This window comes from Littorina saxatilis, unplaced genomic scaffold (genome assembly GCF_037325665.1).
Source record: "Littorina saxatilis isolate snail1 unplaced genomic scaffold, US_GU_Lsax_2.0 scaffold_189, whole genome shotgun sequence".
Lineage (NCBI taxonomy): Eukaryota > Metazoa > Mollusca > Gastropoda > Littorinimorpha > Littorinidae > Littorina > Littorina saxatilis.
In genome coordinates this window covers 59996-87948 of record NW_027126791.1, presented here as the reverse complement: position 1 = coordinate 87948, position 27953 = coordinate 59996, and the positions used below count along the sequence as shown (strand labels likewise).

The 27953-nt window shown below is 43.8% G+C and overlaps 1 protein-coding gene and 1 long non-coding RNA gene across 2 annotated transcripts in view; both read left to right on the top strand.

The window, feature by feature from the left end:
* Positions 1-27953, top strand: part of LOC138955285 (uncharacterized) — a 107515-nt gene that overhangs the window by 25404 nt on the left and 54158 nt on the right. The gene's annotated exons all lie outside the window — the stretch shown is intronic.
* Positions 164-27865, top strand: LOC138955281 (uncharacterized). Its single transcript, XM_070326913.1, has 6 exons — positions 164-2330; positions 2773-2975; positions 7458-7645; positions 8317-8716; positions 26573-26934; positions 27411-27865. The coding sequence occupies exons 1-6, from the start codon at positions 1152-1154 to the stop codon at positions 27863-27865; spliced, it is 2787 nt and encodes a 928-aa protein (XP_070183014.1). The 5' UTR covers positions 164-1151.

The following is a 27953-nucleotide window of genomic DNA, read 5'->3' as shown; positions in this document are numbered from 1 at the left end:
TACCACTACTACTACTACTACTAGTACTACTAGTACTACTACTACTACTACTACTACTACTACTACTACTACTACTATCATTACTCTGACAAAACGTGACTCCAACCTTGCAGTGTGACGGCCGTGTTGACAGTCGCTGTGCACTGACCAAGCGCACGCCGAAAAAAGCCGGCACGCTCTTCAGTCCGAGGCGAGACGTTTCGCTTCACGCCCTTCACAAGAAACCAACAGGCAACGCTGACATCGGACGCAGACGACAAAGGAGTGTCACAACAACAACAACAACAACAACAACAACAACAACAACAACAACAACAACAACATGTAGACAACGCTGACATCGGACGCAGACGACAGAGGAGTGTCACAAGAACAGCAACCAGTAGACAACGCTGACGTCAGGCGCAGACGACAAAGAAGTGTAATAACAACAACAACCTGTGGACAACGCGGACGTCAAACGCAGACAACAGAAGAGTGTCACAACAACAACCTGTGTACAACGCTGACATCGGACGCAGACGACAGAGGAGTGTCACAACAACAACCTGTAGACAACGCTGACATCGGACGCAGACGACAGAGGAGTGTCACAACAACAACAACCTGTGGACAACGCTGACGTCAAACGCAGACAACAGAGGAGTGTCACAACAACAACCTATGGACAACGCTGACATCGGACGCAGACAACAGAAGAGTGTCACAACAACAACCTGTGTACAACGCTGACATCGGACGCAGACGACAGAGGAGTGTCACAACAACAATTCCTATGGACAACGCTGACATCGAACACAGACGACAGAGAAGTGTCGCAACAACAACCTGTAGACAACGCTGACATCGGACGCAGACGACAGAGGAGTGTCACAACAACAACCTGTGGACAACGCTGACATCGGACGCAGACGACAGAGGAGTGTCACAACAACAACCTGTGGACAACGCTGACATCAAACGCATACGACAGAGTAGTGTCACAACAACAACCTGTAGACAACGCTGACATCGGACGCAGACGACAAAGGAGTGTCACAACAACAACAACCTGTAGACAACGCTAGCTGCAAAGCCGACCTGACCTGACAGCGGTTCTCTCATTGAACAGGTAGAGACACCCAGACAACACACACCTGATCCCCGTAACCATGGCAGGACCTGGAAGCAGTCATCAGACCAGCAGCAGCAACTGGCGACAGATTGTGACGTCACTCTACCCTGACGCTCTCACCGGTACCTACTGTGTGCCTCCAATCCAGTTCAACAGGGTGCCCTACGTCAGGGACACTGTACCCGGTACCCGTCACTCTGCGCTTGTGCTGCACCCGCCATCTGGTGCCGCCCCTGACCACAATGTTCCCGCGGCCAGTCAAGGGGCAGCCACAAGTAGCGTACAGCCAGGCACCGGTCAGCCTACACCCGGCGGACATCAGAAGAAAGGAAAAGGGCCACAAGCTCGACAGCCAGCACACAGTCGGCAGCATCCTTACGCCCGGTCAGTGCAATGGCTACAGCCCTTCTCCGGACAGGCAACACACGGGCAACAGTCCACCACCGGTCAGTCGTCCTCTGGACAGGCAACACACGGGCAACAGTCCACCACCGGTCAGTCTTCCTCTGGACAGGCAACACACGGGCAACAGTCCACCACCGGTCAGTCGTCCTCTGGACAGGCAACGCACGGGCAACAGTCCACCACCGGTCAGTCGTCCTCTGGACAGGCAACACACGGGCAACAGTCCACCACCGGTCAGTCGTCCAGCGGTCAGCAGAGTGCACAGTACAGCTTATGGACGCAAGAGTCAGCGCCCCCTTGCACGCCAGTCAATGTTCAACAGACAGACATATCAGATGACTTTGCCCAAAACCACGTGATGGTCAACCTGCAAGAATTCGGCAACAGTCTTGACGAGGCCATGTTCATCCTGTCTCAGCTACGTTTCGGGGACTACCTCAACCAGCCTGCCTACGCCGCGGCCGCTGCACAGCTTCCACGACCATCAGACATTGACACGCAGCAAACAAAGTATTCTGATGGCGAGGCCGACTTTGTGTTGATCCACCGCCAGCACGGCATTCTGATCGGAGAGCTCAAGACTGTGGGCAGGTGGCAGAAGGATGTTAATAACCCTCAACCTCCGGCCGATGCTGACGTGGCCAAGAGGGTGACGAAGGCAGTGACGCAGCTGGACAGGTCGGAGACAGTCGTGAGATACCTTGTGAATGACGTGACACCTTACCTGACTGTGAGGAAAACTCTCTTCCTGCCTTACGTCAGATCTGAGCAACTCGAGCGGGTCTTGGATAACGATCCACAGTTGGAACAGGTATTTTATAAGAGAGAGAGAGAGAGAGAGAGAGAGAGAGAGAGAGAGAGAGAGAGACAGACAGAGAGAGGGGGAGAGAGAGAGAGAGAGAGAGAGACAGACAGACAGAGACAGACAGACAGACCGAGACAGAGAGACAGAGAGAGACAAAGAGAGAGAGACAGACAGACAGACAGAGAGAGAGACAGAGACACAGAGAGAGAGGGAGAGAGAGACAGAGACACAGAGAGAGAGGGAGAGAGAGAAAGAGACACAGAGAGAGGGAGAGAGAGAGAAAGAGACACAGAGAGAGAGGGAGAGAGAGAGAAAGAGAGAGGGAGATGAGAGAGAAAGAGGACAACCAGCTAATGACAGCGTGTATTAGTCTCAGTAACCGATGCGATGTAAAACTATAACATTGTAAAGGTAATCTATAGTGACATTTAACATTGACCCATTGCAGGCGGTGTGTCGGAGCCTGGGTGCAGGCTCTGCAGCGGAGGCCGTACTGCTGTGCTGTTGCTCTCACCAACTGTCCCAGTCTGCATCGTACTGGCACGTGACACCCGCCGTGTTATCACAGCTGAGCACCTGGTGGCAACACAGGATGGCCTGTACTGTGGACACTCTGCTCTCTGATGACAGTTATCTGGACATCGTGGCCAGGTGAGAAATGTCATAGACTTGTGTCTGTTCCGTAACAATTATGGCGGGGAAAAGAAATCGCTTTGTTTCTTACACTCTGTGTTTGGTGGCGGTATCACACGAGAACATTACACCCACCAAATACTCCGGAGTATCACACGAGAAAATTACTCACACCAAATACTCCGGAGTATCACACGAGAAAATTACTCCCACCAAATACTCCGGAGTATCACACGAGAAAATTACTCCCACCAAATACTCCGCCATCTTAGTTCACCGCTATCCCATTTCGCCCCAAACCAATTTTGCAACATTTCACAAGCCGAGCGTCATTTTCCTACCAATACTACTTGCGCCACATTCCACTTTGGTGCCATCCCGTTTTGCCGCCATCGCATTGCGTCCCCATTTTGCCCGCATCCCATTTTGCCCGCATCCCATTTTGCCCGCATCCCATTTTGCCCGCATCCCATTTTAGCAACATTTCACAAACCAAGAGTCATTTTAGGTTTAAGACGAACGTTCACCGCGAACTATAAATCCGGTAAAAAGTTGGGGAGTAACAATTTCGTGGTGGGAGTAATTTTGTTGTTCCTTGGGGAGTTCTTTTCTCGTACGAGATTTTTACTGGGAGTACACATTTCGTACGAACATTTTACTCCGGAGTCAATTGTTCGGGGAGTAAAAATGTCGTATTACACCGGCCCTTTCTCTGTTGTGGGTAAGGTGACTGTTGTGGGTGACTGTTGTGGGTGACTGGTGTGGGTGGGGTGACTGTTGTGGGTGACTGGTGTGGGTGGGGTGACTGGTGTGGGTGGGGTGACTGTTGTGGGTAACTGTTTTGGGTGGGGTGACTGTAGTGGGCGGGGTGACTGAATGCTAATGAATGAGCATTCAGGCACTGCTTTCCTCCTGTGCTGAAGTTAAATAATCAGTTTTGAGTCTGCTTACGTCAGTTGCGCCACCAGGGACCCATGCAGTCACCCAGTTGCCCTGGTAACTAACAACAATCGAGTCGAGTGGGCGAGGAAAATAACCCTTTGTATCATATTAACCCTGTTAGTATATATACTGTTCAAAAAAAGAAACGCATAGCTTGTAATATTTGATAAATTTAGTTATATGGCTACAAGGATATCCACAAAACTGCAGAAAATGTTTATCTGGTCGTCGACCTTTCGTCCATTGCCACAAGTGAGCTCTGCACGTGACGCATGCGTTATCAGTGGCTACAATGTCAAAATTGCTCATTTGGCATGACCACTCGTCATGCTTCAGTGTAATCTCGTGAAACTCGGGGAATATTGAGCTCTCACCATGTCTTCCAAAACCCATAAAAGCGGATTGTTCGCCACAAAGAAATCAGACGACAATTCAGCGACGAAAGATGGCCCGATTGAGCAGAGAAGACCGCCAAATTGCATTGGGTCGTTTACAAGCAGGCCAAAGTCCAAGTGCAATCGCCAGGCACTTCCACGTGTCCCAGAGCACCATCAGTAGACTGTGGGTCAGGTTTCAAGCCACTGGCTCCGTTGCTGACTTGCCACGAGCGGGAAGACCAAGGGCGACAACTGCTGCTCACGACCGCTTCATACGGCTCCGCCACCTCCGGAATCGTTTCCTGTCGGCCTCATCTTCTGTCCAGGCTCTCCCCGGGCCACACCGATTATCGGACCAGACCGTGCGGAACCGCCTGCATGAAGCTGGTTTGAGAGCTCGCAGACCTCACAGAGGAGCTGTCCTCACCCGCCGCCATCGCCAGAACCGAGTGCAGTGGGGCAACCAGCACCTTCGCTGGACCGTCCGGAATCACTGGAGACACGTGTGGTTCAGCGACGAGTCCTACTTCCTGCTCCAGCGACATGATGGTCGGAGGAGGGTCTACCGGAGAGTAAACGAACGTTACGCGCCCAACTGTGTGGATGAGGCACCCGTTCATGGTGGTGGAGGCGTCATGGTGTGGGGGGCGATCAATACCGCTGGAAGGAGCACCCTGGTGCACGTCCAAGGGCGCATAACTCCCCAGCGATACGTGGAGGAAATTCTGCGCCCACACGCCCTTCCTCTTCTGGCTGACCAGGATGCCATATTCCAGCAGGACAACGCTCGCCCGCACACAGCACGACTCACCACCCAGTTCCTCACCGACCACCATGTCCAGGTGCTTCCCTGGCCATCCATGTCGCCAGACATGAACCCGATAGAACACCTCTGGGATGAATTGGACAGACGTGTGCGCAGGCGAGAAGAAGCGCCGGCAAATCACCGCGATCTATTGCAGGCACTTCAGGAGGAGTGGGACACCATCCCACAGCAAGATATCCGGCATCTGATCCAGTCCATGCCCAGAAGGTGCCGGGCAGTTGTTGCTGCTCAAGGCAGTCACACCCCCTACTGACTTGACAGCCTCGGCACCCAATCGTATTGATTGACTGATTGATTTGAAGATGCAAATGAACTGTGTGTGCATTCAACTGTGTCCATACCAAATTTCAAACAAATAATCTAAATATTGGATTTTCTGTTAATTTTTTCGAAAAATAAAACAAATTTGGCAAGTAGCAACTATGCGTTTCTTTTTTTGAACAGTATATATGCCTTTCTTTCGTCAAATTTCAAGGTCACAGACGGGTCATGTTTGGCCTAAAGTACGTGACCATTTTCTACAATGTTTTTGACGAAATATTTCAACTTGACAAACTTCCAGGATTGTTTTATTTTTTTATCTTTAGACATGTCATAAGTTCGATTATCCTAAAACAACACACACTCCAAAACCCGCAAGAATACCATTTCCTCAAGAGTTTGATCATTTTAAACATGACCTGAATTTGCTCAAGGTCACAGACTGTTTATAGAGCTAGAGTAACAATTAATATACATGTATATAAATATATATATATATCTCTTTTAGATTACACATGACGAGGGTGAGTCACATAAGTATTTGCTTTTCTTGTGACAGGAACATTCAATAAGGATGGCATAAAGCAAACAACTCTTAATTCTGTAGTTTTTGCTCTGAACATTTGTGTGATAGGGTGGAAGGAGGAGGTAGTAGCGATTTGAAGTAGTTGGTAGGTGAATGTAGTCACCTCGTAGTGGTAGACCCCGAAGTAAGGAGAACACCATATGGGTGCCTCTGTAGTGTCTTGCACGGAACGAACAACACTTGCTCTCGTCTTGGACTTTACACACGTGTAGAGAATGATAGAGGTCACTGGCACAGACCGACGAATCACTTGATGCAACGTGTAACTCTGAAAAACAACATGACTTTTGGTTCACATTTCTCTTTAATTCTTGTTCCTTTCCTCGCCGACTCAGCCAATGGCTGGGTGGTCACACAACACTATCAATGCAGTCTACATCATGCTGTTTATGAAAACAGAGCACACAACAATTCCGTCCTCTCAGTCTGAGATAGTTCTCAGTTCTCTCAAAAATGTCAAACCCCATCAACACGCACCCTGAAAAAGGAAAGCGACATTTTAACACCCTCTTAATGAGGCTTTGATCTGAGCGCTTCAAACAGCAACAAGGGAACATCCTAGACCAACTTCCTACGGCCCTTCCCCTGGCTCGGCCAGGCAGTTGCACAACCTGCAGGCAAGGTACCCGGCCTCTTTCTAGGGGCTTAAGTTCAAAGGATCAAAGACTAGCCAGGGGATGGTCACAGATGGCTGAGCGCGTTTACGATCTATGCAGGTGTCTGGACATGTGCATCTCATAATTTAGCCTAATTGAGAACAGATAATGACATCAAACGGAACATAATGCGATCGGCAAAACTTACACAAGACATAAAGGAAAGAAAAATATGATAACGTATTACTAGTAGTAGCCAGTTTAGCACTTGGCTACATTTGGAAACTGTGTGTCACAGGCATTAGTGCCATGTCTCACTGTAATGGGCTTACACAGATCGATCGTCTGCTACACAATGAGGTCAACAGAGTAACTTCGATTCCATATTGTCAACATTCACACTCAGATTGCTAGATCTGATTAAAGATGTTCATCTTTGATTCAACAGATGAATGTTGTTATTTCACTGACAGCAAATTGTATAGCCCTGGCCCATGGCACCGTAGTGACCCGCCATTTCAAATGTCGTCACTAATTACAAGATGTAACAATTAAAGCACCGGACAATTCATCATGGCGCAAAACTTGAAACAATGCAAATACTGCAAAGCTAGTGAACGGATATTTCTAGCAAATTTGAGGTCCCCCAGAGGTTGATAGTGGTGGGGGGGGGGGGGGGGGGGGGGGGAGGGATGGAGGGGGGGTTATTCAGAAAGAAGGAAGGAGAAATAACGAGCACAATCATCATTAAAGCAAGCATACAAACAAACATAAATTCTCAGTAACCGATACCATTCTTACAAACTACTTATACATTCATGGATCTTCCAATCGTCACTTACTTTGCGACGAATGCAACCAATACAAAAGCTGAAACCCAACTACATCCATTCTAATCAATCTGCGTTGCAGGTTTGTGGGACCGGCCACCACGGTGTCTGTCCCCTGCTACAACGGTGTCCGTGTGGAGGTGCGGACTGCAGGACAGGCGGTGGCGGAACTGGGGTGGAGGCTGGCACTTCTGGTTTTGACGATGCAACAACTGGACCTGTTGAATAGAGACCCGCGTATGGTCTACTTGGCAGGCCCCCCTGGCACTGGTTAGACACGTCATCGTCGTCATCATCATCATCATCATCATTGTCATCATCGTCGTCGTCGTCGTCGTCATCATCATCATCATCATCATCATCATCATCATCATCATCATCATCATCATCATCATCATCATCATCATCATCATCATCGTCGTCGTCGTCATCATCATCATCATCATCATCGTCATCGTCGTTGTCGTCGTCGTCGTCGTCATCAGCATCATCAGCATCGTCGTTGTCATCATCATCATCATCATCATTATCATCATCATCATCACCATCATCATCATCATCATCATCGCCGTAGTCATTTTCATTGTCCACGCTATCTATGGCAATGTAATACAAAATGAAAGCAGTGTAATCTTCAGTTACAAGAATGAAAAGGCACGAAGTATAGCGAACTGCTATTAGTCAATGACGCATTCGTCGAAGAAATGACGTAATAGTTATGACGTTTTCAACTCAGTATGACCTCACTCTGAGCAACGCCTTCACTTGTGTCTGCATGTTTACTCCCTGTGTTTTAAACTGAGAGAAATATGCCTCAGAAAACGTGGTTTCAACCCCTACAGTTTCAACAGATTCAACTAAAACGGTAACAACTCTAAAGGATCAGCGAATGTTTTTGATGACATTATTGTTGTCTGATGTTGAGTTTTGTGTTCCAACAGGAAAGACGGTGGCGCTGGTACTGCAGGGGTTGAGGTGGCTGCTTCAGGGCAACGACGTGCGAGTGGTGTCGACAGCCTACAACTCCCGGGCTGCCAGCAGAATGATAGCAGGGCAGCTAGGGATGGCTCTGAGCGCGGACCCGACACCTCCCCCAACACCAGGCAGCATCGCTCTACACCAGTACAACTTCAACAACAGGGAGGCGGACGTGCAGCAGACCGTCACCGACCTCTTGGCGCGAGTCAAGGACGGACAGTTGCACGTTCTGTTGGATGAGGCGCTCTTTGGTGGCAGGTTGGTCTTTAGGGGTTGGAGTAACGTGTTTAATAACAATAATACGAAAATGTATAACGCGCACATATCTCACCACAAGTTGACTCAAGGTGTGTGTGTGTGTGTGTGTGTGTGTGTGTGTGTGTGTGTGTGTGTGTGTGTGTGTGTGTGTGCGCGCGATTATGCGTGCGTGCGTTCGTAGGTGCGTGTGTGCGTTCGTGTGCATGCGAGCGTGAAAATGTGCACGCGCGCGTGAGAGTGTGCGCGCATGCTTCGTGCATGCAAATGTGTAGGTGCGTGTCAGCGCGTGTTTGCGTGTGTGTGTGTGTGTGTGTGTGTGTGTGTGTGTGTGTGCGAGGCTGACGCTAAGTACCGGCATGTCCGTATGAGAGGGCCTTAGGTACCGTGCATAGACCTTGGCTGCACTAGGTACCGCGCTAAGTACCTGCGATGTTAAAACCCATGTACATAATACTTTTGTGTGTTGTTTATGCTGTTTATATGTAGGCATGTTAGTTTGAACTACGATCCTTTATTTTCGTAAATAAGGCTCATCATTTTGTCAAGTAGTAGCGGTTTGAATTTCAAAGGTACTTAACGTATGAAATATACGTACAGAACCAACTTTTTACACACAACCTAAAAGTTCTCACTGCAGATTTAAAAATAACAGCAATCGTTCTCTTGTATCTCAAGCATCATTGACAGCAAATAACTGAGTAGAAACATAGCCCTAATTGGGAGTAGTCGGGTGTTTTGACCAACGGTACTTAGTGCTTTCTGTACGGACATAGCGGTACTTAGTGCTTTCCGTACGGACATAGCGGTACTTAACGTCGCCTGCGGTTCCAAGGTTTTATTACACAGAATTAGAGATGTTGGTAGCCATATTATTTCGACCTGTATATATCGGGACAGCACATTCAATTCAGACATCCATAGACAGACAGTTTGAACTACGATCCTTTATTTTTGTAAATAAGGCTCATCATTTTGTCAAGTAGTAGCGGTTTGAGATTCAAAGGTACTTAACGTATGGAACATACGTACAGAACCAACTTTTTACACACAACCTAAAAGTTCTCACTGCAGATTTAAAAATAACAGCAATCGTTCTCTTGTGTCTCAAGCATCATTGACAGAAAATAACTGAGTAGAAACAATCTTTTACAAAGAATGACCAATAGTGAAGTGAATAGTAAACATTATACAGGCCTAAAAACAAACTTTATTAGACATCTCTCTCTCTCTCTCTCTCTCTCTCTCTCTCTCTCTCTCTCTCTCTCTCTCTCTCTCTCTCTCTCTCTCTCTCTCTCTCTCTCTCTCTCTCTCTCTCTCTCTCTCGGTTGTATGTATATATTAGGCAGCATTGATGTGCAAGATTATTGATAGAGGAAAGCTTGGAACAAACCACTGTGTGTTTTGCATACGTTTAAATATCATGTTTTCTATGTTTTTCCTGTGATTTATGTGTACCCCCCCTCCCCCCCATTGAAAGGGGCTGTAGGCCCATATTCAATTAAACTGTGTCAGTCTCTCTCTCTCTCTCTCTCTCTCTCTCTCTCTCTCTCTCTCTCTCTCTCTCTCTCTCTCTCTCCCTATCTATCTCTCTCTCTTTTCCATAATATATTTATAGTATTCTCTCACTCCTTTATATATTTATATGGGAGATTTATATAGCGCTTGACGTTCTCTAAGCGCTTTACATATTCTCTCTCTCTCTCTCTCTCTCTCTCTCTCTCTCTCTCTCTCTCTCTCTCTCTCTCTCTCTATCTCTCCCTCTCTCTCTTTCTTTTATATCTCTCTCGCTCTCTCTCTCTCTCTATTACATAATATATATTTATAGTATTCTCTCCTCACTTTTTCCGTCTCTAGCTCACGTTCCCTCCCCCCCCCCCCCTACCTCTACCTCCCTTACCTCATAATAAGCGTGCGCGCGCAACGACAGTAAGAGAGAGAGGCACAGAGAGATAATATCGTATTCTAAATTTATTGATAGAGGAGAGATATGTATTATAAGATAAGAGAGAGAGGTAGGAGGGGGGGGGGGGGGAGAAAGAGAGATACAGAGAGCGTGAGGGGAGAAGGAATACTATTAGTATCACTATCAATAAATTATGAGAGAGAGAGAGATAGAGATAGAGATATAGAGAGGGAGAGAGAGAGAGAGAGATAGAGAGAGAGAGAGAGGGAGAGAGAGAGAGAGAGGGAGAGAGAGGGAGAGAGAGAGAGATAGAGATAGAGAGGGAGAGAGAGAGATAGAGAGAGAGAGAGAGAGAGAGAGAGAGAGAGAGAGGGAGAGCGAGAGAGAACAAGAACAAGAACAAGAACAAATCTTTAATTGTCTAAGGCCACAGCCCCTTACAATAGTGGTTTGCTCGAAGGTCTTGATAAAAGGGACATAAAAATACAACATGGTGTTCATCTTCTTTATCAGCTGTACAGAGAGGACAGTTTCTTGTCGTTTGGTTTGGTGCGTACCGAAACTTGTGAGCGTTGATTTCGGATACTCCTGCGCGGAAACGAGTAAGAGCAACTCTGTACTTAATATCTTCGATTAATTCAATGTATTTCTCTTTTTCCAAACATGTTTTGTAACAATTATAAATGTCGAAACGTTCACTGCATTCTAAAAAGGAGAACCATTCTTGACAAAAACAATCTTGTAAACGTCTTTTAAACTCTTGTAAGAAACACTTCTCATTCCCAACCATTCCGTACATCCACACAGCAGCAAAACCATTACAACATAAAAGACTCTGCACATGTGAGACCCAATTTGTGTGGCCCTTCGATGCCAAATTACATAAAGCTTTATATGCAATCTTGGAATATCTTGAATCAGGTTGCTTCAGCAGTGTAAACCAGTATTTCACACATCTGACTGCAGAGTTAATATACAGCGGATGTCTTCCCAATTCACCATACACAATGTTGTTTGGAGTTCGAATTGTCACTTTCAGAAACTTTTTACACGCAAACAGGTAGACCCTTTACACAGAGTCATACTTTCCATATTCCCATAGCTCTGAACCATACAAGAGCATAGGGGCGATCCGTGCGTCAAACAGTTTGAAAAACACCTTTGTCGAATGGCAGCCAAGTCTGGGACGCCTAGAATGATGAACTCGAACTGCCTGAATCTGTGTTGCCTTTCTCATTGCAACTCGGCTGCCTGTATTTGTCATGTAAATTCTTACAACCCCGGATACAAAAACAAAACCAGAAAATGACGCCACAGTTTAAACAACAAAAGCATGGCTTTAATTTAAAATAGCAGCATTAACACCTAAATGTTTGTTATAATGCAGTAAAATGATTACATATCTGATTATTCTTATTCACCTATTTCGTCTCCTCTACCCCTGTGCGTGTGTTGTATGTGCCTCTTGTTTTATGGACTGGGCAAAGGAGCTGCGCCTTCGGCTATCAGTGTGACTGACTTTTAGGGTTTAACGTCCTCTTAGACCAACTGGTCTATATTGGGACAGGTATTGGTAATACGTTGAAGTTATGGTGTGATACTTTGATTCGAACAAGCCCGCTGTGGCTGTCTTCTTCGACACACCAGCATTGGGTTTGTCTCGTCAAAGTATCGAAATACGATCATTATAATCGGAGACGAGAGATAATGCATGCGTGTCTTCGTGTTTTCCAAGCCCTGAGTCTTTCGCTGTGAACGTGGGATTTTTTCGTGCGCAAGTGTTCACACGGGGGTGTTCGGACACCGAAGAGAGTCTGCACAAAGTTGACTCCGAGAAATAAATCTCTCGCCGAACGTGGGGACCGAACCCACGCTGATAGCGACCAACTGGCTACAAAGCCAGCGCGCTACCAACTGAGCTACCTCCCCGCCGCGCTATCAGTGTCAAGTTACCTAAAGGCAGAGGGGAAGTGTTTAATTAACCGTATCAAGCACGCTATGTCGTGCATTCCGAACGCGTGTACTAGGAGTGACTGACAGGGGCTAGTCTGGACTTGACTGCGCCTGAACTGATGCGTTGTTTCATCGAACACTGTATAGTGTCTATTGACAGTTTAAAAGAGAAGTACGCCTTCTTTTGGTTTAAATACATATCCAACAGTCCGAATTACAATAGAAAGGGCAAGATGAAGAAACACAAAAGCACAAGGCTCAAATAAGTGCTACCAAAATTAAACAGAAACGTCTCTGGCGAACGTTTTAAACAGTATAAGACAATATAAGCATAATAGTATGTATACAGAATGCTATACAGTCACGCAGTCCTTCTGTTTTACTGTCCGTACTCAGATAACGGATGTTTTAATGAGCTGAATCTGTGCGTATGCCTTCAAAGATGGCTTCACACGATTGTAACTAAAACTTATATTCGTCTCCTCTACCCCTGTGCGTGTGTTGTATGTGCCTCTTGTTTTATGGACCCGGCAAAGGAGCTGAATAATCAGATATGTAATCATTTTACTGCATTATAACAAACATTTAGGTGTTAATGCTGCTATTTTAAATTAAAGCCATGCTTTTGTTGTTTAAACTGTGGCGTCATTTTCTGGTTTTGTTTATCCCGCCAGGCACTCCTTTCAATACTTTTCTTCATATACCACCAATAGTATTATGCTTTTAGATATCGTTGTTAAATGATGTATTTTGATGCTGTTACCGCTGTCTGTCTCTGTCTTTAGATCTCTCCCTCTCTCTCCCTCTCTTTCTCCTCCTGTCAGTCTTTATTTATCTGTTTCCGCGTCGGTCTCTCCGTCTGTCCCTATCTCTGTCTGTCTCTATTTGTCTGGTTTAATGCAAGCAATGATAAGTGTATAGCCTTATCTATACATATATAATTAATATATATCATAGATTATATAATGGTATGATACATGAAGATTGTATAGGGACTTCTGCTACACTTATGGTGTAAAACACATGGGATGAATCATGCTGTGTTGCTTGAAAGTACAGACTCGAACATCAAAGCATTTGGTGTCACTCGGTTCAAAATATTAAAATGTATGGTTAGTGCACGTCCAATTTAATTGTGATTAGGCTACACAGCCATAGTATATAGGTTGTGTATATGTAACATAGTGTAATCGGCGTACCGTTTCCGCACAGTCTTCGACTCGACGACTCCATAACCCCACATACACGTGAACATCAAAAGATCTCCCAAACTTCTTTGAATATTTTAATAAAAATGTTTGTAGTTCATACTCAGAAGACGACCCTTCAACTCTGTTCAAACAATTCAGGGTGTTTCCGCTAAAAATGTGTCTGTAAATCAAGTTCTTAGTTGAAGTTAAACAAAATGATCCTTACATAGCCCGTAAAAGCCCGCGAGGTAAAGGCAGACAAAAACAGTTGTGAGCGCAATCTATAATTGTAACCCGTTATGGCGTAGTTGGTATGTCGTTCGCCTGTGGTCTCCAAGGTTGCCGTGGGTTAAATCTCATGTTATTTTTTGTGTGTGAAATGTGACGCAGGGATCCCTTTGAACCCATTCCTCTTGTTGTATGATTGTTGGTTAATCATCTTTTATAGTTCATGTTACAAACTTCTTTAATTTGGCAGGTGTTTTTATTTTTTAATTTTGTATTTATTTTTGGGGTCTTCTTTTACTTCATTCCAGGGGTGGGGTAATAAACGGGCGGTTTAATGATCCTTATGGTCCCTTTGTTTATTTTCGGAGGAGTGGGGGTGGGGGGTGGGGGGTTGGGGGGTGCTGCAGGTTATCTAACTCACTAGGCACGACTGTTTCGCTAAATGGAGCAGCAGCGTCAGTGGGGAACAGGGCACGAGACTGTAGAGTTATGGACCCTCGTGTACAATCAGTGAGAGCCATAGTGAAACACAATATTACACATTTATGAACAACACATATTAATTACTTCACGCCATTACCTCAGTTATTCCCATAGTAGCAGAAACATTTTTTGAACATTGTCAAATATACGTCAGGGCTAATAGTCTCGGGTGCTGTTTTACTTCACAGTTATTTTTCAAGGTTGTCAGTAATATCAGAATAAATATCACACACTTGAATGTTGTCCAAGAGCTTCAAGGCATAGTCACTGATGTCATTACTTCAGTTATTGTCAAGATTGTGGGTCATGAGAACTTAATTATAATATTAATAGTTTTATGATAATAATAAAATTAAACAGCAACAAAAAAATGTGAAAAAAGTTATGTGTATAGTACTTGTCTTACATTATGATAGTCCTGATTTTGTGATAAATCGCCAATTTGCAAGTGCTCTACACAAGGCTAGATGTTATTAGAGGTCAAGGAGGACAAATATCACGAAAAGGCGAAGCAACCAGAGCATCGGTGGCTGGCAGAGGAACCTCCCTCCGATTGGGCCACCAGAAGTAGAGGTGAAAGGAGAGGCTGGTGCAGCGGGGTGCCCGAGCCTCAGAAGGATAGTTCTGAGTTGGCGATGCAGCAAGGCCATTGATATCAGCGTGAACTTGTTATCAGCCGGTGCCGTTATCGGGTTACAGCCGTAGCCCTTTCGCCGTGGCTTCGCCGAGCAGTGGTCAGATGCTGACCACCGGTTCGCGGCGCCACGGGACCATGTTTTCAGGGTTCCTTTTCGTGTTGGGATCAAGTTACCGTGCCCTGGCCAAGAACGCTAGCATTGAAGAAGGGAGAGAAAAGTTCTACCTCCCCATCTTCGGTTTATGTAAACGACTAGGGCTCCTTGCATTAGGAAGTATTCGGATTCTAAATGTTTATTATTATTATCACTAGCAATACTCGTGCTCCTCACGGGATGTAACAAATGTTTTATGATTTTCATTAATCACTGATGGTGTGGATATTAAAGTGTCTATGCGAATCCATCCCATGATCAATTGCTATTATTGTTGCAATGGTCGACTTATCTTGTCTGAATCATGACTGATTTATTATTGTATTCATAGCTTCAAAGCGATGGTGATTGGAGTAGATTAGCTCCCCTGATCAGCGAAGCCTTAATTAACTATCAGTCATATGATAACCACACATATTATGGTAAAAACCCTTATAACTTTGGAACCAGCCAACCATTTTTTTTTTAATGAAATTAAACATGAAGACGCAGGCCATTAGTCCCTTCAACTTAAGTGGGAAAAAAAGAAGAAAAAAATCAACTCGATTTTCTGCGAAAAACATTTCGCTGTGATTTTGTAATTTGTAACTGCTATTTTGTAGACCTTTCCTCGGAGTATGTAATAAAAAAAAGGTTTCATTAAAATATTCCCAGAACTTTGGGAGATATGGATGTTTATGCATTGGAGAATCAAACACTAAAACCCTTATAACTTTGGAACCAGCCAACCATGTTTTATGAAATTGAACATGAAGACGCAGCACATTAGTCCCTTCAACTTAAAAAAATTAACTCGAATTTGTGAAACATTTCTCGCTGTGACTTGGTATTTTGTACTGCTATTTTGTAGACCCTTCCTCCGAGTATGTAATGAAAAAAGTTTCATTCAAATATTCCCAGAACTTTGGGAGATATGGCTGATTATGTATTTTGACCATCGGGCCCCGTAATGACCTTGACGTTTGACATATCCAATATAATTGTTGCACACAATAGGCTATCGTGTGTCTACATCTACCTGCAAAGTTTGGTTGAAAAATACTTAGCGGTTCAGGATTTATCGCAGTTCCTATATTGTGACATACATATGCATACTTACGGAATGGAACAATCGCAAACGTTCCCGCTGGATGACGAATTAAATTATTAAAAACGTATCAGTAAGATAAAATAACAATGAACAGCACCGCGTGGATTCGAACGTACGTGATTAGAACATGATGAAGCAAGAGTGTCCTAACCAACTGGCCTACAAATAATTTGCAAATGTTTCAGGGAAAAATACAGCTATGACACTACAAAAACCATAGGCAATGGATGTTCCGTTTGCCATTCCAATAAGTAACAAAGATAACAACTTGATAGGTTTGAGAGTAAACTTGATTTGACATGATACTGTGTTGTCTAAAGTGTTTATTGGATTCTCGGGCAGTTTTATCCCGGACGGCTGCATGTCGAGTTTCAGGGGTGCCTAAGGGCTTCCGGCGGTAGGTAAAAATATTTAATGTTCAAATAAACCCACTTAATTAAAAAAATAAACACATTAGACCAAGCCAGTCCTGATCGAGGTGGCCTCCACTATGCCCATGCAAAAGGATTAACGTGAAAGTTGCCCAGTACCACAGAAATTAGCAATTTCGTGTGACTGAGGCTACCAGTACCTGTATTAATATATGAATTATAATTGGCAACGGTAAGCGATTTCACACAGATTAGCGCGGGACAAATATTGACTGAATTTTTTTTTTATCATAACTGCAATGTTCTTCTCCCCCCCAAAAAAAACCAACAACAACGCAACACCTCCTCCCTCCCCAACCCCTAAGAAGAACAGGTCCGACAAACCCCTGCGTCACCCAGTAAGCTTTTTTTTTTTTAAAATTAACGACGCCAATGGAATTCGATCTCCTGCCTCGGACACTTTCGTTTTGTCACGTTAGGAGAGCAATTTACCAACTTATCTATTTTGCGTCTTGACAGTTCGCGTGAGTGATATTTTAGTGACTTTTGTGACATATAGACTGACCGGAACAAACGCAAACGTCCACCCTCTGGGTGACGAACAACAACACATTTGCATTCAAACGAAGTAGTTTGTTGATCATAGTGCAATTATCCCGTTTGACTTGTGTCTGTTCTCAGTATGACTAACATATATATGTACTCATTTCTCCCAAATGGGTAAAGCTATTGAAACTCACTTTGGCTATGAGCTCGAGGTCCATGGGAATAAACGCTCATAATTATGTCATGCGGATTGATGACCCTGGTGTCACTCAAAATTATCCCGCCAGAAAATGCTATTTCGTATACATGTACTCAATTGTCTAACCGGCACGGTTGGCCTAGTGGTAAGGCGTCCGGTTGGCCTGGTGGTAAGGCGCCTAGTGGTGGGTTCGAACCCCGGCCGGGTCATACCTAAGACTTTAAAATTGGCCATCTAGTGGCTGCTCCGTCTGGCGTCTGGCATTATGGGGTTAGTGCTTGAACTGGTTGGTCCGGTGTCAGAATAATGTGACTGGGTGAGACATGAAGCCTGTGCTGCGACTTATGTCTTGTGTGTGGCGCACGTTATAAGTCAAAGCAGCACCGCCCTGATATGGCCCTTCGTGGTCGGCTGGGCGTTAAGCAAACAAACAAACAAACTCAATTCTCTCCAGTAAGGACACAGTTATTTTCTCCGAATTTAAGGCCCCAGTTTGTGGTGATTGATATTGATTTGCTCTGTAGTTAGATGATCCTAGTGCCAACATTATTCCGTCAGGCATGGTTTAAATGTTTTCGTTTGTACCCACTTTTCTCCAAAACTGACACCACTATTAGGAAGCATGCTCATCGGAGTCGATGCCGAGAAGCTCTGAACTTTGGTGACCCTAGGTACCATATTATCCGGCCAGGAAGGGTTTTAATATGCTGCTCACCCTACACCCGTTAGGGTCCATATGTTCTATCAGCCCCAGATACTTTACTTGATTTTTGCTTTCGGTCCAGCCGACTCTTTTGAGCCATATCAGGACCAACCAGCCCGAGACGAAGACTTTAAATAATAAAACAACAACCACAGCACGAGATGATAAACGGAAAGTATTAGGATCATTACTATGGTCACTTGTTAATTATTATTTTGTTACCCCTTTATCACATGCCGGCTATTGATACATGCCATATCATTATTTTTGTTATCAAAACGAATACGTTGTGTGTGTGTTTTGTTAGGAAAACTCCAATTAGTTAACAATGTATCAAGAAAAATCACATATTTGAGCGAGTTTCTAGGTGACCCTCTTCGTGATTAGGGACCTAATGTACATCCTATTTGATCTTCCATGAATGGGTTCGGTTGCTATTTGAATTTTCTGTAAAAGGGGTCGCTCAGATAATCGTCAAAATGTAACTGACAAGTCCAGTGGCTAACGAAGGAAAGCACCGATCACCAACAAGACTAAATCACTACCAGATGTCAGGAGGAATGTTGGTAACTGATCCACTGACCGCTATCATATTTCACTACTCGCGTACATTCCGTAGAGTACCTAGAGACCAATCTAGACTGAGCATAATTGTATTTCATTCCCTCTGCTAGAACTGACTGGGCTTGCTAATATAAGCAAGCGTTAGTTTGTAACACATTCCCTGGCCCGTCCCAAGAAAATATGAAAGATATATATGCTACACGGAAGCGTTGTATAGACCGAAACAGTTCAAAATAATGATACTGGATTCAGACTTCAAAATTATTGTTTTCATATTAGGCATACGAACAATAACTTACATGTTAAGAGAAATAATACATGTATCGAGAGATATTGCTTTTATTCTAGGCTACATCTCTTATAGGGGCATCTTACACACTCTCTCTCTTTCTTCACCCTCCCATCTCTCTCTCTCCTTCTCTTCCCCTCTATCTCTCTAATATTGACAACACCCCTCATATGATCACTCAACCTCTCCCCATCGCCCTCTGTCTCTCACCTTCTTACACACACTCTCTCTTTTCCCAACTCTCCTCTCTCTCCATCTCTCTTTCTTCAATAATGACACCCCCCCCCCCCCCCCCCATATATCACTCTACTTATCCTCCACTCTCGAATCTCCAAACATTCGGTTAAACGTGATTAACTGGTATCGTACTCCTATGACAGATAATATTCCATATTCTCTGCATTCTCTGCTTGCTGCATTACGTTAAAGGTTTAATGCTCTTTTTTTTTTCAAGCCACATTTCACGTCAACCAACTTTCATCAAGACGTTATTTAAAGCGTCATTGTAGAAATGACATTCGGAAATATTAGGGGAATCCCTGTCATAACATTTTTTTTCTATTTGTTTCCCATCAGGCATTTTTTTGTTTTAATCACAAGTAATATAATACAGACACACAAAGAGAGACACCTATAGTGACAGCCGCTCTATCATGCTAGAACTGGTGTCAGTATACTGTGACTATACGAGGATGTCAATCAATCAATCAATATGAGGCTTATATCGCGCGTATTCCGTGGGTACAGCTCTAAGCGCAGGGATTTATTTATTTTATTTTTATTTTATGCAATTTATATCGCGCACATATTCAAAGCGCAGGGATTTATTTATGCCGTGTGAGATGGAATTGTTTTTACACAATACATCACGCATTCACATCGGCCAGCAGATCGCAGCCATTTCGGCGCATATCCTACTTTTCACGGCCTATTATTCCAAGTCACACGGGTATTTTGGTGGACATTTTTATCTATGCCTATTCAATTTTGCCAGGAAAGACCCTTTTGTCAATCGTGGGATCTTTAACGTGCACACCCCAATGTAGTGTACACGAAGGGACCTCGGTTTTTCGTCTCATCCGAAAGACTAGCACTTGAACCCACCACCTAGGTTAGGAAAGGGTGGAGAAAATTGCTAACGCCCTGACCCAGGGTCGAATTCGCAACCTCTCGCTTCCGCAAGTGCGTCACCACTCGGCCAGGGCGTTAAGCAAACAAACAAACAAACAAATACCACTCGGCCACCCAGTCCGATGTAAGCCTCTGCGACTTCAATCTCAGTGTGGCAGTACATTAATCTGCTGACCATAAACAAGGAATGCGTCCAGCTGTCTCTCTAGCTCTCCAGTAGGTTTCTCAGCGGGTTACCTACTTGACGACGTTCTAATTGATGGCACGCGAACCGTGTAATGTATAGCCACTGCGCGAGTCGAACCGCTCTACGACTAGCTGCTCCTTTCCACGGCCCCCCACCCTCACCGCCAGCCCCACGCATCCCTCTCTCTCGCCCTTCCTCTCTCCCCCCCTTCCCTCTCTCCCCCCTCCCTCTCTCTCCCCCTCCTTCTTTCTCTCCCTTCCTCTCTCTTTAACTTTAATTGTCAATCCGTTTTTCATTGCTAAATTCATACGGATAAATAAAAGCTTGATGATTAGCAAGAATCACCTCTGATTTGTTATTTGCACTGTCACTGAAGACTAGACCGTCAGTGAAATTTAATACAGTTCTCCACCTGTTTACCTCTTTTTATATTTTAATCCAGACAGCATTATCCACCACCACCCATTATATAAACATTCTATTTTGTGTAGTCCCGATATCAATGTTGCAAACCTTTTGATGCAGCTTTTAATAATATAAGAGATTTGATTTATACGTATTCCCTGTTTCACTCAATGAATATATATATTCCCTAAAATATCCAGGTAATATACATATTTCCTGGAATTTGGATGCCATTTTTAGACGTATTCCCTGACTTATATTTAGCATTCAAAAGGAGACACTTTGATGGAGTGAAAAATCTCTCTCTCTCTCTCTCTCTCTCTCTCTCTCTCTCTCTCTCTCTCTCTCTCTCTATATCTCTCTCTCTCTCTCTCTCTCTCTCTCTCTCTCTCTTATGCTTACACATATAACAATATAACAACCATTGCATAACAATAAAATGTACAACACAAAATTACACTGTTTGCACCAATGAAGTGAGAAACAATGACTTTTATATCAGCAAAATCAACAAGCCGTAATAACTCTAGTTGGCGGGATATATTTTGTTTGTTTGTTTGGTTGGTTGTTTGCTTAACGCCCAGCCGACCACGAAGGGCCATATCAGGGCGGTGCTGCTTTGACATTTAACGTGCGCCACACACAAGACATAAGTCGCAGCACAGGCTTCATGTCTCACCCAGTCACATTATTCTGACACCGGACCAACCAGTCCTAGCACTAACCCCATAATGCCAGACGCCAGGCGGAGCAGCCACTAGATTGCCAATTTTAAAGTCTTGGGTATCCCGGCCGGGGTTCGAACCCACGACCTCCCGCTCACTGGGCGGACGCCTTACCACTAGGCCACCGTGTTGCGGTTTGGCGGGATATAGTGATCCTTACATCGTTCGAAAAAAAACCCAATAAAGCTACCCTTTCAAACCATGTTTTTTTGCTTATTTGCTATTGTATTTGGTTGTAATATGTTATAAAGAATTGTGCATGTGATTAAGGGATATTATATTTTTTAAATATGGAAAAAATGAAAGCTAATTTAAAATGTATGGACAGATTAATTGATGAAAATGGCTCTCAATAACGACGCAAAAAGGAATTTTACAGGAGCAAGTGAGATTTTACAATAACGTGTTTGATAAAAATGGGAATTTTGTTGAGGAGGATGCTGAAATTAAAGTTCTTAATTTAAATATTCCTCAGTTAAATGACGAACGAAAATATGTTTTGGAAACTGATTTTACCGTGTTAGAAATCGGCAGGGCGCTGTCTTTATTAAAAAAAAAAAAGGTTCGTCACCAGGTTTAGACGGATTGAGTACAAGTTTCATGAATGTTTTTTGGCCTAAAGTAAAAATGATGGTGGTTAATTCCCTTCAAAGTGCATTTAGAGTTGGTGAATTGTCAGATACTCAGAAAAGAGCAGTTATCACGTTGATCCATAAGGGTAAAGATTTGCCGAGAGATAGCCTTAAGAATTGGAGACCCTATACGTATCTGTAACCAATACAGATTATAAAATGCTGGCAAAATGTTTATCGCAGTGCTTATCTGGTGTTATTTCTGACCTCGTGTCAGAAGATCAGACAGGATTTATTAAGGGAAGAAAGGCAAGTAACTTGATTAGATTAATTGATGATGTCATTAATTACGCTAATGAAAGAAATCAAGCAGGTAATTTATTACTTGCCCTTGACTACGCTCGAGCCTACGATTCCATCTCAAAAGACTATGTGGTCTGGTCCTTTAAAAAATTTGGTTTTGGCGAAAAAATTGTTAAATGGATTAAAGTTTTAATGACAAACACCACGAGCTGCATAAATTATATGGGTTGGATTTCGGAAGAAATAAGTGTGAATTCCAGAATCCGTCAGGGATGTCCCCTCTCACCTTTGGCCTTCGTGCTTGCTGTAGAATTATTAGCAATCAAAATCCGAAGTCACCCCAATATTACAGGATTTGCCTTACCAGATGTAGGTTTTGCAGAACAAACATCGCGTATCTTGAAACTGGCTATGTACGCCGATGACATAACTGTTTTACTTCAAGATAAAAACGACATGGAAACGGTTTTGAAAATCATTGATGATTTCTCCAATATATCTCGCTTAAAATAAAATAAAAGTAAAACGGAAGCAATGTGGTTGGGATCGCGTAAAAACTGTCAAGAGAAATATTGCGATATTAAATGGAATACCCAGGTTAAAATCATGGGAATTAGTCAGTTTTAAAAATGACATCCCGGCCTCTGAAATTATGGAAAATTGGTCCAAAAGACTTGAAAAAGTTGAACAAATCATTTGCAGATAGTCAAGGAGAAATTTAAGTATAAGCGGCAAATTATGTATTATTAAGTCCTTCTTAGTTTTACAATTTGTTTACGTTATGCAGGCGCTTCTTGCCCCTGTTAAAGTTCTCGATAAGTTGAATACTATTTTGTTCAGGTTTCTCTGGAAAAGGAAGTATTCAAATACAAAAGCCGACATGTATTGTGTAATGTGGTGGAAGAAGGTGGTATTAATATGATAAACGTCCACGATATGCAGACTTCTTTTTTTACTCATATGGGCAGCAAAACTTCAACCGAACAAAAACATGAACCGTGGACAACGATTCCATTAAGTCTTTATCAGGTATTGGGAAGAAATTTACTTTGTTTTGAAGCCACAACACCACTAAAACTGTTCCAAGGTATTGAATGCATTCGATCAAACTTTTGGACAGAAGTTCTCTTAAAATGAATCCATAATAAAGCATTGATTTATGAGAGAGAAGATCGTTTTGGCGATCAATGTTTGTGGAACAATATAAAAGTGGTTTATAAAAATAAAAGCTTATATTTAAAAAAATGGATAGAAGCGCACTTAGATACGGTGAAAGATATTTGGGTTAACGGAGATATGATTCCTTTTAACCAGCTGTGCACAAAGATAAGATACAGTCCCTCTAGATTTTTTGAGTACGGCGCAGTGAAGACTGCTGTGCGAGCGCTTGCACTTCGCAAAAACACAGCCAGCCCGCGAGCAGACGAACACAATAATGACCTTGACACACGGAACCCGGTGATCATTAACCCCTCCGAGAAAGTTTCGCATGCTGATAAAGCGAGCGAGCCTTGCGCTGCTACATTTTGGTTACATCAATATCAGGTTAAACTAGATCACAGTTATTGGCTGTTAGCAAGCAAATGTACAAAAAAAGAAAGATTGCGATTGTTACAATGGAAAATATTACATAATATTTATCCCACGAATACATTATTAAATAAAATGAAAATTAGAGAAACAAAATTATGTACATTTTGTAAACACATTGATTATGTTGAACACTTTTTTGGGCAATGTGAGAAGTTGACGAGCTTTTGAGAAAATGTCCATTATATTTTTAGAAATACAGGATCAAATGTGCACCTCTCAGAACACGATGTCTTGTTTGGTTATCAACCTAGTAATATATGCCAAAATAATAAGGTACTTAATCACATTATTTTGATTGCAAAAATGTGTATTAGTAAATATAAGTATGGTGATAGATACATAGAGAATACTACATGGCTTGCTGTGTCGTACCAGATTTACACGAGTTGTTTTTTTAAATATTGAACTGCGAGCGAAAGCGAGCTGTTCACTATTTGAAAAAGCAACGAGTGTAAATCTGGTACGGAACAGCAAGCCATGTAGTATTCTGTTTATCCTACATACTGTACTTACGTGTATTTTACTGAAAATGTCCTGCATTCGAGGCAGCTAAATTGAAGACGCTTGTTTTAGAACCTCGATCTCTTCTAAAGCCTCGTGCAATCTATTACGTCAAAGCAAAGAAACGTCACTCTGAAAGTGTGGCGTGGCGTGTTAGTTCTAAAGATTCATCGAGGGTAATTAGCGAGCGCAATTTGTGTTTCTATAATGACGTTTGTCTCGGTGACTTTGGCATCATAAGCAGTGGAAAAACAGGTCCCTGCCAGACTTGCTTGACATGACCTCATTTACATGATATACACACGTGTGATTTGAACGATTATTATCTCACGGGTGTCTCTCTCACGTATGCAGGATAAGATTTGAATAGTATATTGGAAAATGAAATGTACATTGGAAGTATGTGAGTAATGTATAAGTCGAGATGAGGTGAAGTGATATATGACGTTTGTGAATATTATGAGGGGGGTGGGAGGGAGCGGATGGACGAGAATAAGGGGGACAAAAAAGGAGGAAAAAAAGTAACCATGTATGGCTCCTCAATTGCTTTTTGTATAAACAACCATGCAAACCACAAAAAAAGAGAAAAAAAAAAGAAACAGGTTTTCTCCAATTTAAAAAAAAAAAAGAAAAAAAGTCGCTTAAGGCGAAATTACTACATTTAGTCAAGCTGTGGAACTCACAGAACGCACTGCATTTTTTTACAGTGACCGTAGTCCGCCGCTCGCGCAAAACGCAGTGAAACTGACGAGACTGTTTAGCGCGGTGGTGGTTTCGTTGTGCTGCATAGCACGCTTTTCTGTACCTCTCTTCGTTTTAACTTTCTGAGCGTGTTTTTAATGCAAACATATCATATCTATATGATTTGGAATCAGGAACCGACAAGGAATAAGGTGAAATTGTTTTTTAATCGATTTCGGAAATTTGATTTTGATCATAATTTTTATATTTTTAATTTTGAGAGCTTGTTTTTAATCCGAATATAACATATTTATATGTTTTTGGAATCAGAAAATAATGATGAATAAGATGAATGTAAATTTCGATCGTTTTATAAAAAAAATTAATTACAATTTTCAGATATTTAATGACCAAAGTCATTGATTAATTTTTAAGCCACCAAGCTGAAATACAATACTGAAGTCCGGCCTTTGTCGAAGATTGCTTGGCCAAAATTTCAATCAATTTGATTGAAAAATGAGGGTGTGACAGTGCCGTCTCAACTTTTACAAAAAGCCGGATATGACGTCATCAAAGACATTTATCGAAAAAAGAAAAATATGTCCGGGGATATCAAACCTAGGAACTCTCATGTAAAATTTCATAAAGATCGGTCCAGTAGTTTACTCTGAATCGCTCTACACACGCGCAGGCACACCGGCACAGACACAACTTGACTAAATGTAAAAAGAGAGAGAGAGAGAGAGAGAGAGAGAGAGAGAGAGAGAGAGAGAGAGAGAGAGAGAGAGAGAGAGAGAGAGAGAGATGATGATGGAACTTTATTTTTCAAGGATAGTGGTTTAAGGTGACGCCTTTTCTTACAACCGGTCCTTACTTCTAATACAAATGTCTAATAAATGATAAACAAGTAAAGCAACATGACAAATAAACAAAGTAAACGAACGAACCAGCAAACAATCGACAAGTAAGCAAACAAGCAAATAAACATAAACAACAAAATGACAAAGTAAGGAACATACAAATCAAAAGCAAAACATGCAACATATTAATTGAGGTTATACATGTAAAGTGATCGACGGTTAAAGTTCCATCCTCACCTATTCACACTTTACTGACACTATACACAACCATCAGTGTGTATAGGAAACAGGTACTTAACGCCTTCGTCCGTACGGGTTACACACTGTGTATAGCCAAACGGTACCTAATGTGGATTTCGTACGTACAGAAGTCACACAGATCCGTCTGCGTATGACCGGTACCTAAGGTGCTCCTCGTCCGTATGTGTGTGTGTGTGTGTGTAAGGCGCAGGGGTGCGTGCGTACGTTTGTGCATTCACGTCACGCATGTATGCATGCGCGCACGTGTGCGTGCGTGCATGTGTGTGTGTGTGTGTGTGTGTGTATGGGCGTACATGCGTGTGTGCATGCGTTCGTGCGTGCAAACAATTGTCCACAGCAACTTCACCCAGCTGTTCCGTGTGGTATGAGTGTGACACGTTCCTCCCAGCCAGACACACATCTCTCACAACGTGTCTCCATTCTGTGTCACAGTTTGCCAGGTCCACGCAACATTACACTGGTGGCCCGACTGGCGGCAAGCGTTCCCGGCCTGCACCTGTGGGCGGCATGTGTTTATCACACCGACATCCCCCCATCACTGCGGCCTGAACCGCTCACCGTCCCTCTCCGCTGTGCTCCCTCCGTGCTGCGGGAGGTACAGACAGCGGTTGGCCAGGCTACAGGTGGAATCCACAACTACAGCGACAGCGGTGTACCTGCCCCTGGGGACGGACTGCGCGTGATACGGCTGAGCCACCATGGCAACGCTCACACAGGTCGGTGGCCAGCTGAGTGCCGGCAGTGTGGGAAGGAGGTCGCCGCCGAGCTGCGCCGTCTTGGTGTGGGCAGTGGGGGTGAGTTGAGTAGGTCATAGATAGATAGATAGATAGATAGATAGATAAATAGATAGATAAGTAGGGAGGTAGGTAGACAGGTAGGTGGGTAGGCAGATGGATAGGTAGGTAAGTAAGTAGATAGGTAGGTAGCAAGGTAGGTAGGGTAACTAAAACAAGTTCACATCGTGTCATTTTACCCTGTCAAATAATAAAGTTCGCTGTGCAAGACCACAGCAGCAAGAGAGAATTACGTCATTGTTAATGACGTCAAACTATAATAACGTCATGTCTGTGTGTCGGGAAATAGGTGTTTGTGACTTTCTTTTGTACACAGAGAGTGAATATGTGGAGAGCGAGAGAGAGAGAGACAGAGACAGAGAGAGACAGAGACAGAGATGGAGAGACAGACAGACAGTACTTTGTTTACAGTTGCCTACACCTCAATATTTACCAACGAAAAAATTCTAACGGTCACAACGGTCTTTCTTACACAGATAACAGCCTCCCCAGCAGTCCCACCCCACTGAGCTACCGCGACGTGTTAATTATCACGCGGAGTTCAGAACTACAGGATGACATCAAGGATGACGCAGGCCAGGTGACGTCACGAGCTAGCGGCGTGGTGCGCGGTCTGCGTGATGAAGGCTTACCGGTGTGTGTGCTGGGGGACCAAGACTGGATACACAACAGGGCGAGGTGGGAGAGAGATGTGCACGACGTGGCGGTGGCGCCAACAGACCGTGTCACAGTAACATACTCTGGCTGGGTGCAAGGCTTGGAGCGGCGTGTGGTGGTGGTGCTGTCAGGCAGGCACAAGGAGATTGATGAAGGAAGGAGTGATGAGGTGATTGATCTTGGTGACAGACTGTTAGCAGCATCGCGCTGTACCACACAGCTCATCATGGTGGACGTGCCTCCTGTCACCACCGCCACTTCCACCGCCACCTGAACCACTGTTCCCGCCACCACTATCCCCTCCACAACCACTGCTAATACCCGTTACCTCCGTCGCAACCACCACCACGACCACCACCGCC

What these genes read in the sequence shown, in the direction of transcription:
- LOC138955281 (XM_070326913.1), top strand. Translation starts at nt 1,152, where the DNA reads ATGGCAGGACCTGGAAGCAGTCATCAGACCAGCAGCAGCAACTGGCGA. An exon ending in GGCAGGCCCCCCTGGCACTG is followed by an intron (nt 7,646 to 8,316) that starts GTTAGACACGTC and finishes GTGTTCCAACAG; the next exon opens with GAAAGACGGTGGCGCTGGTA. An exon ending in TCTTGGTGTGGGCAGTGGGG is followed by an intron (nt 26,935 to 27,410) that starts GTGAGTTGAGTA and finishes TTTCTTACACAG; the next exon opens with ATAACAGCCTCCCCAGCAGT.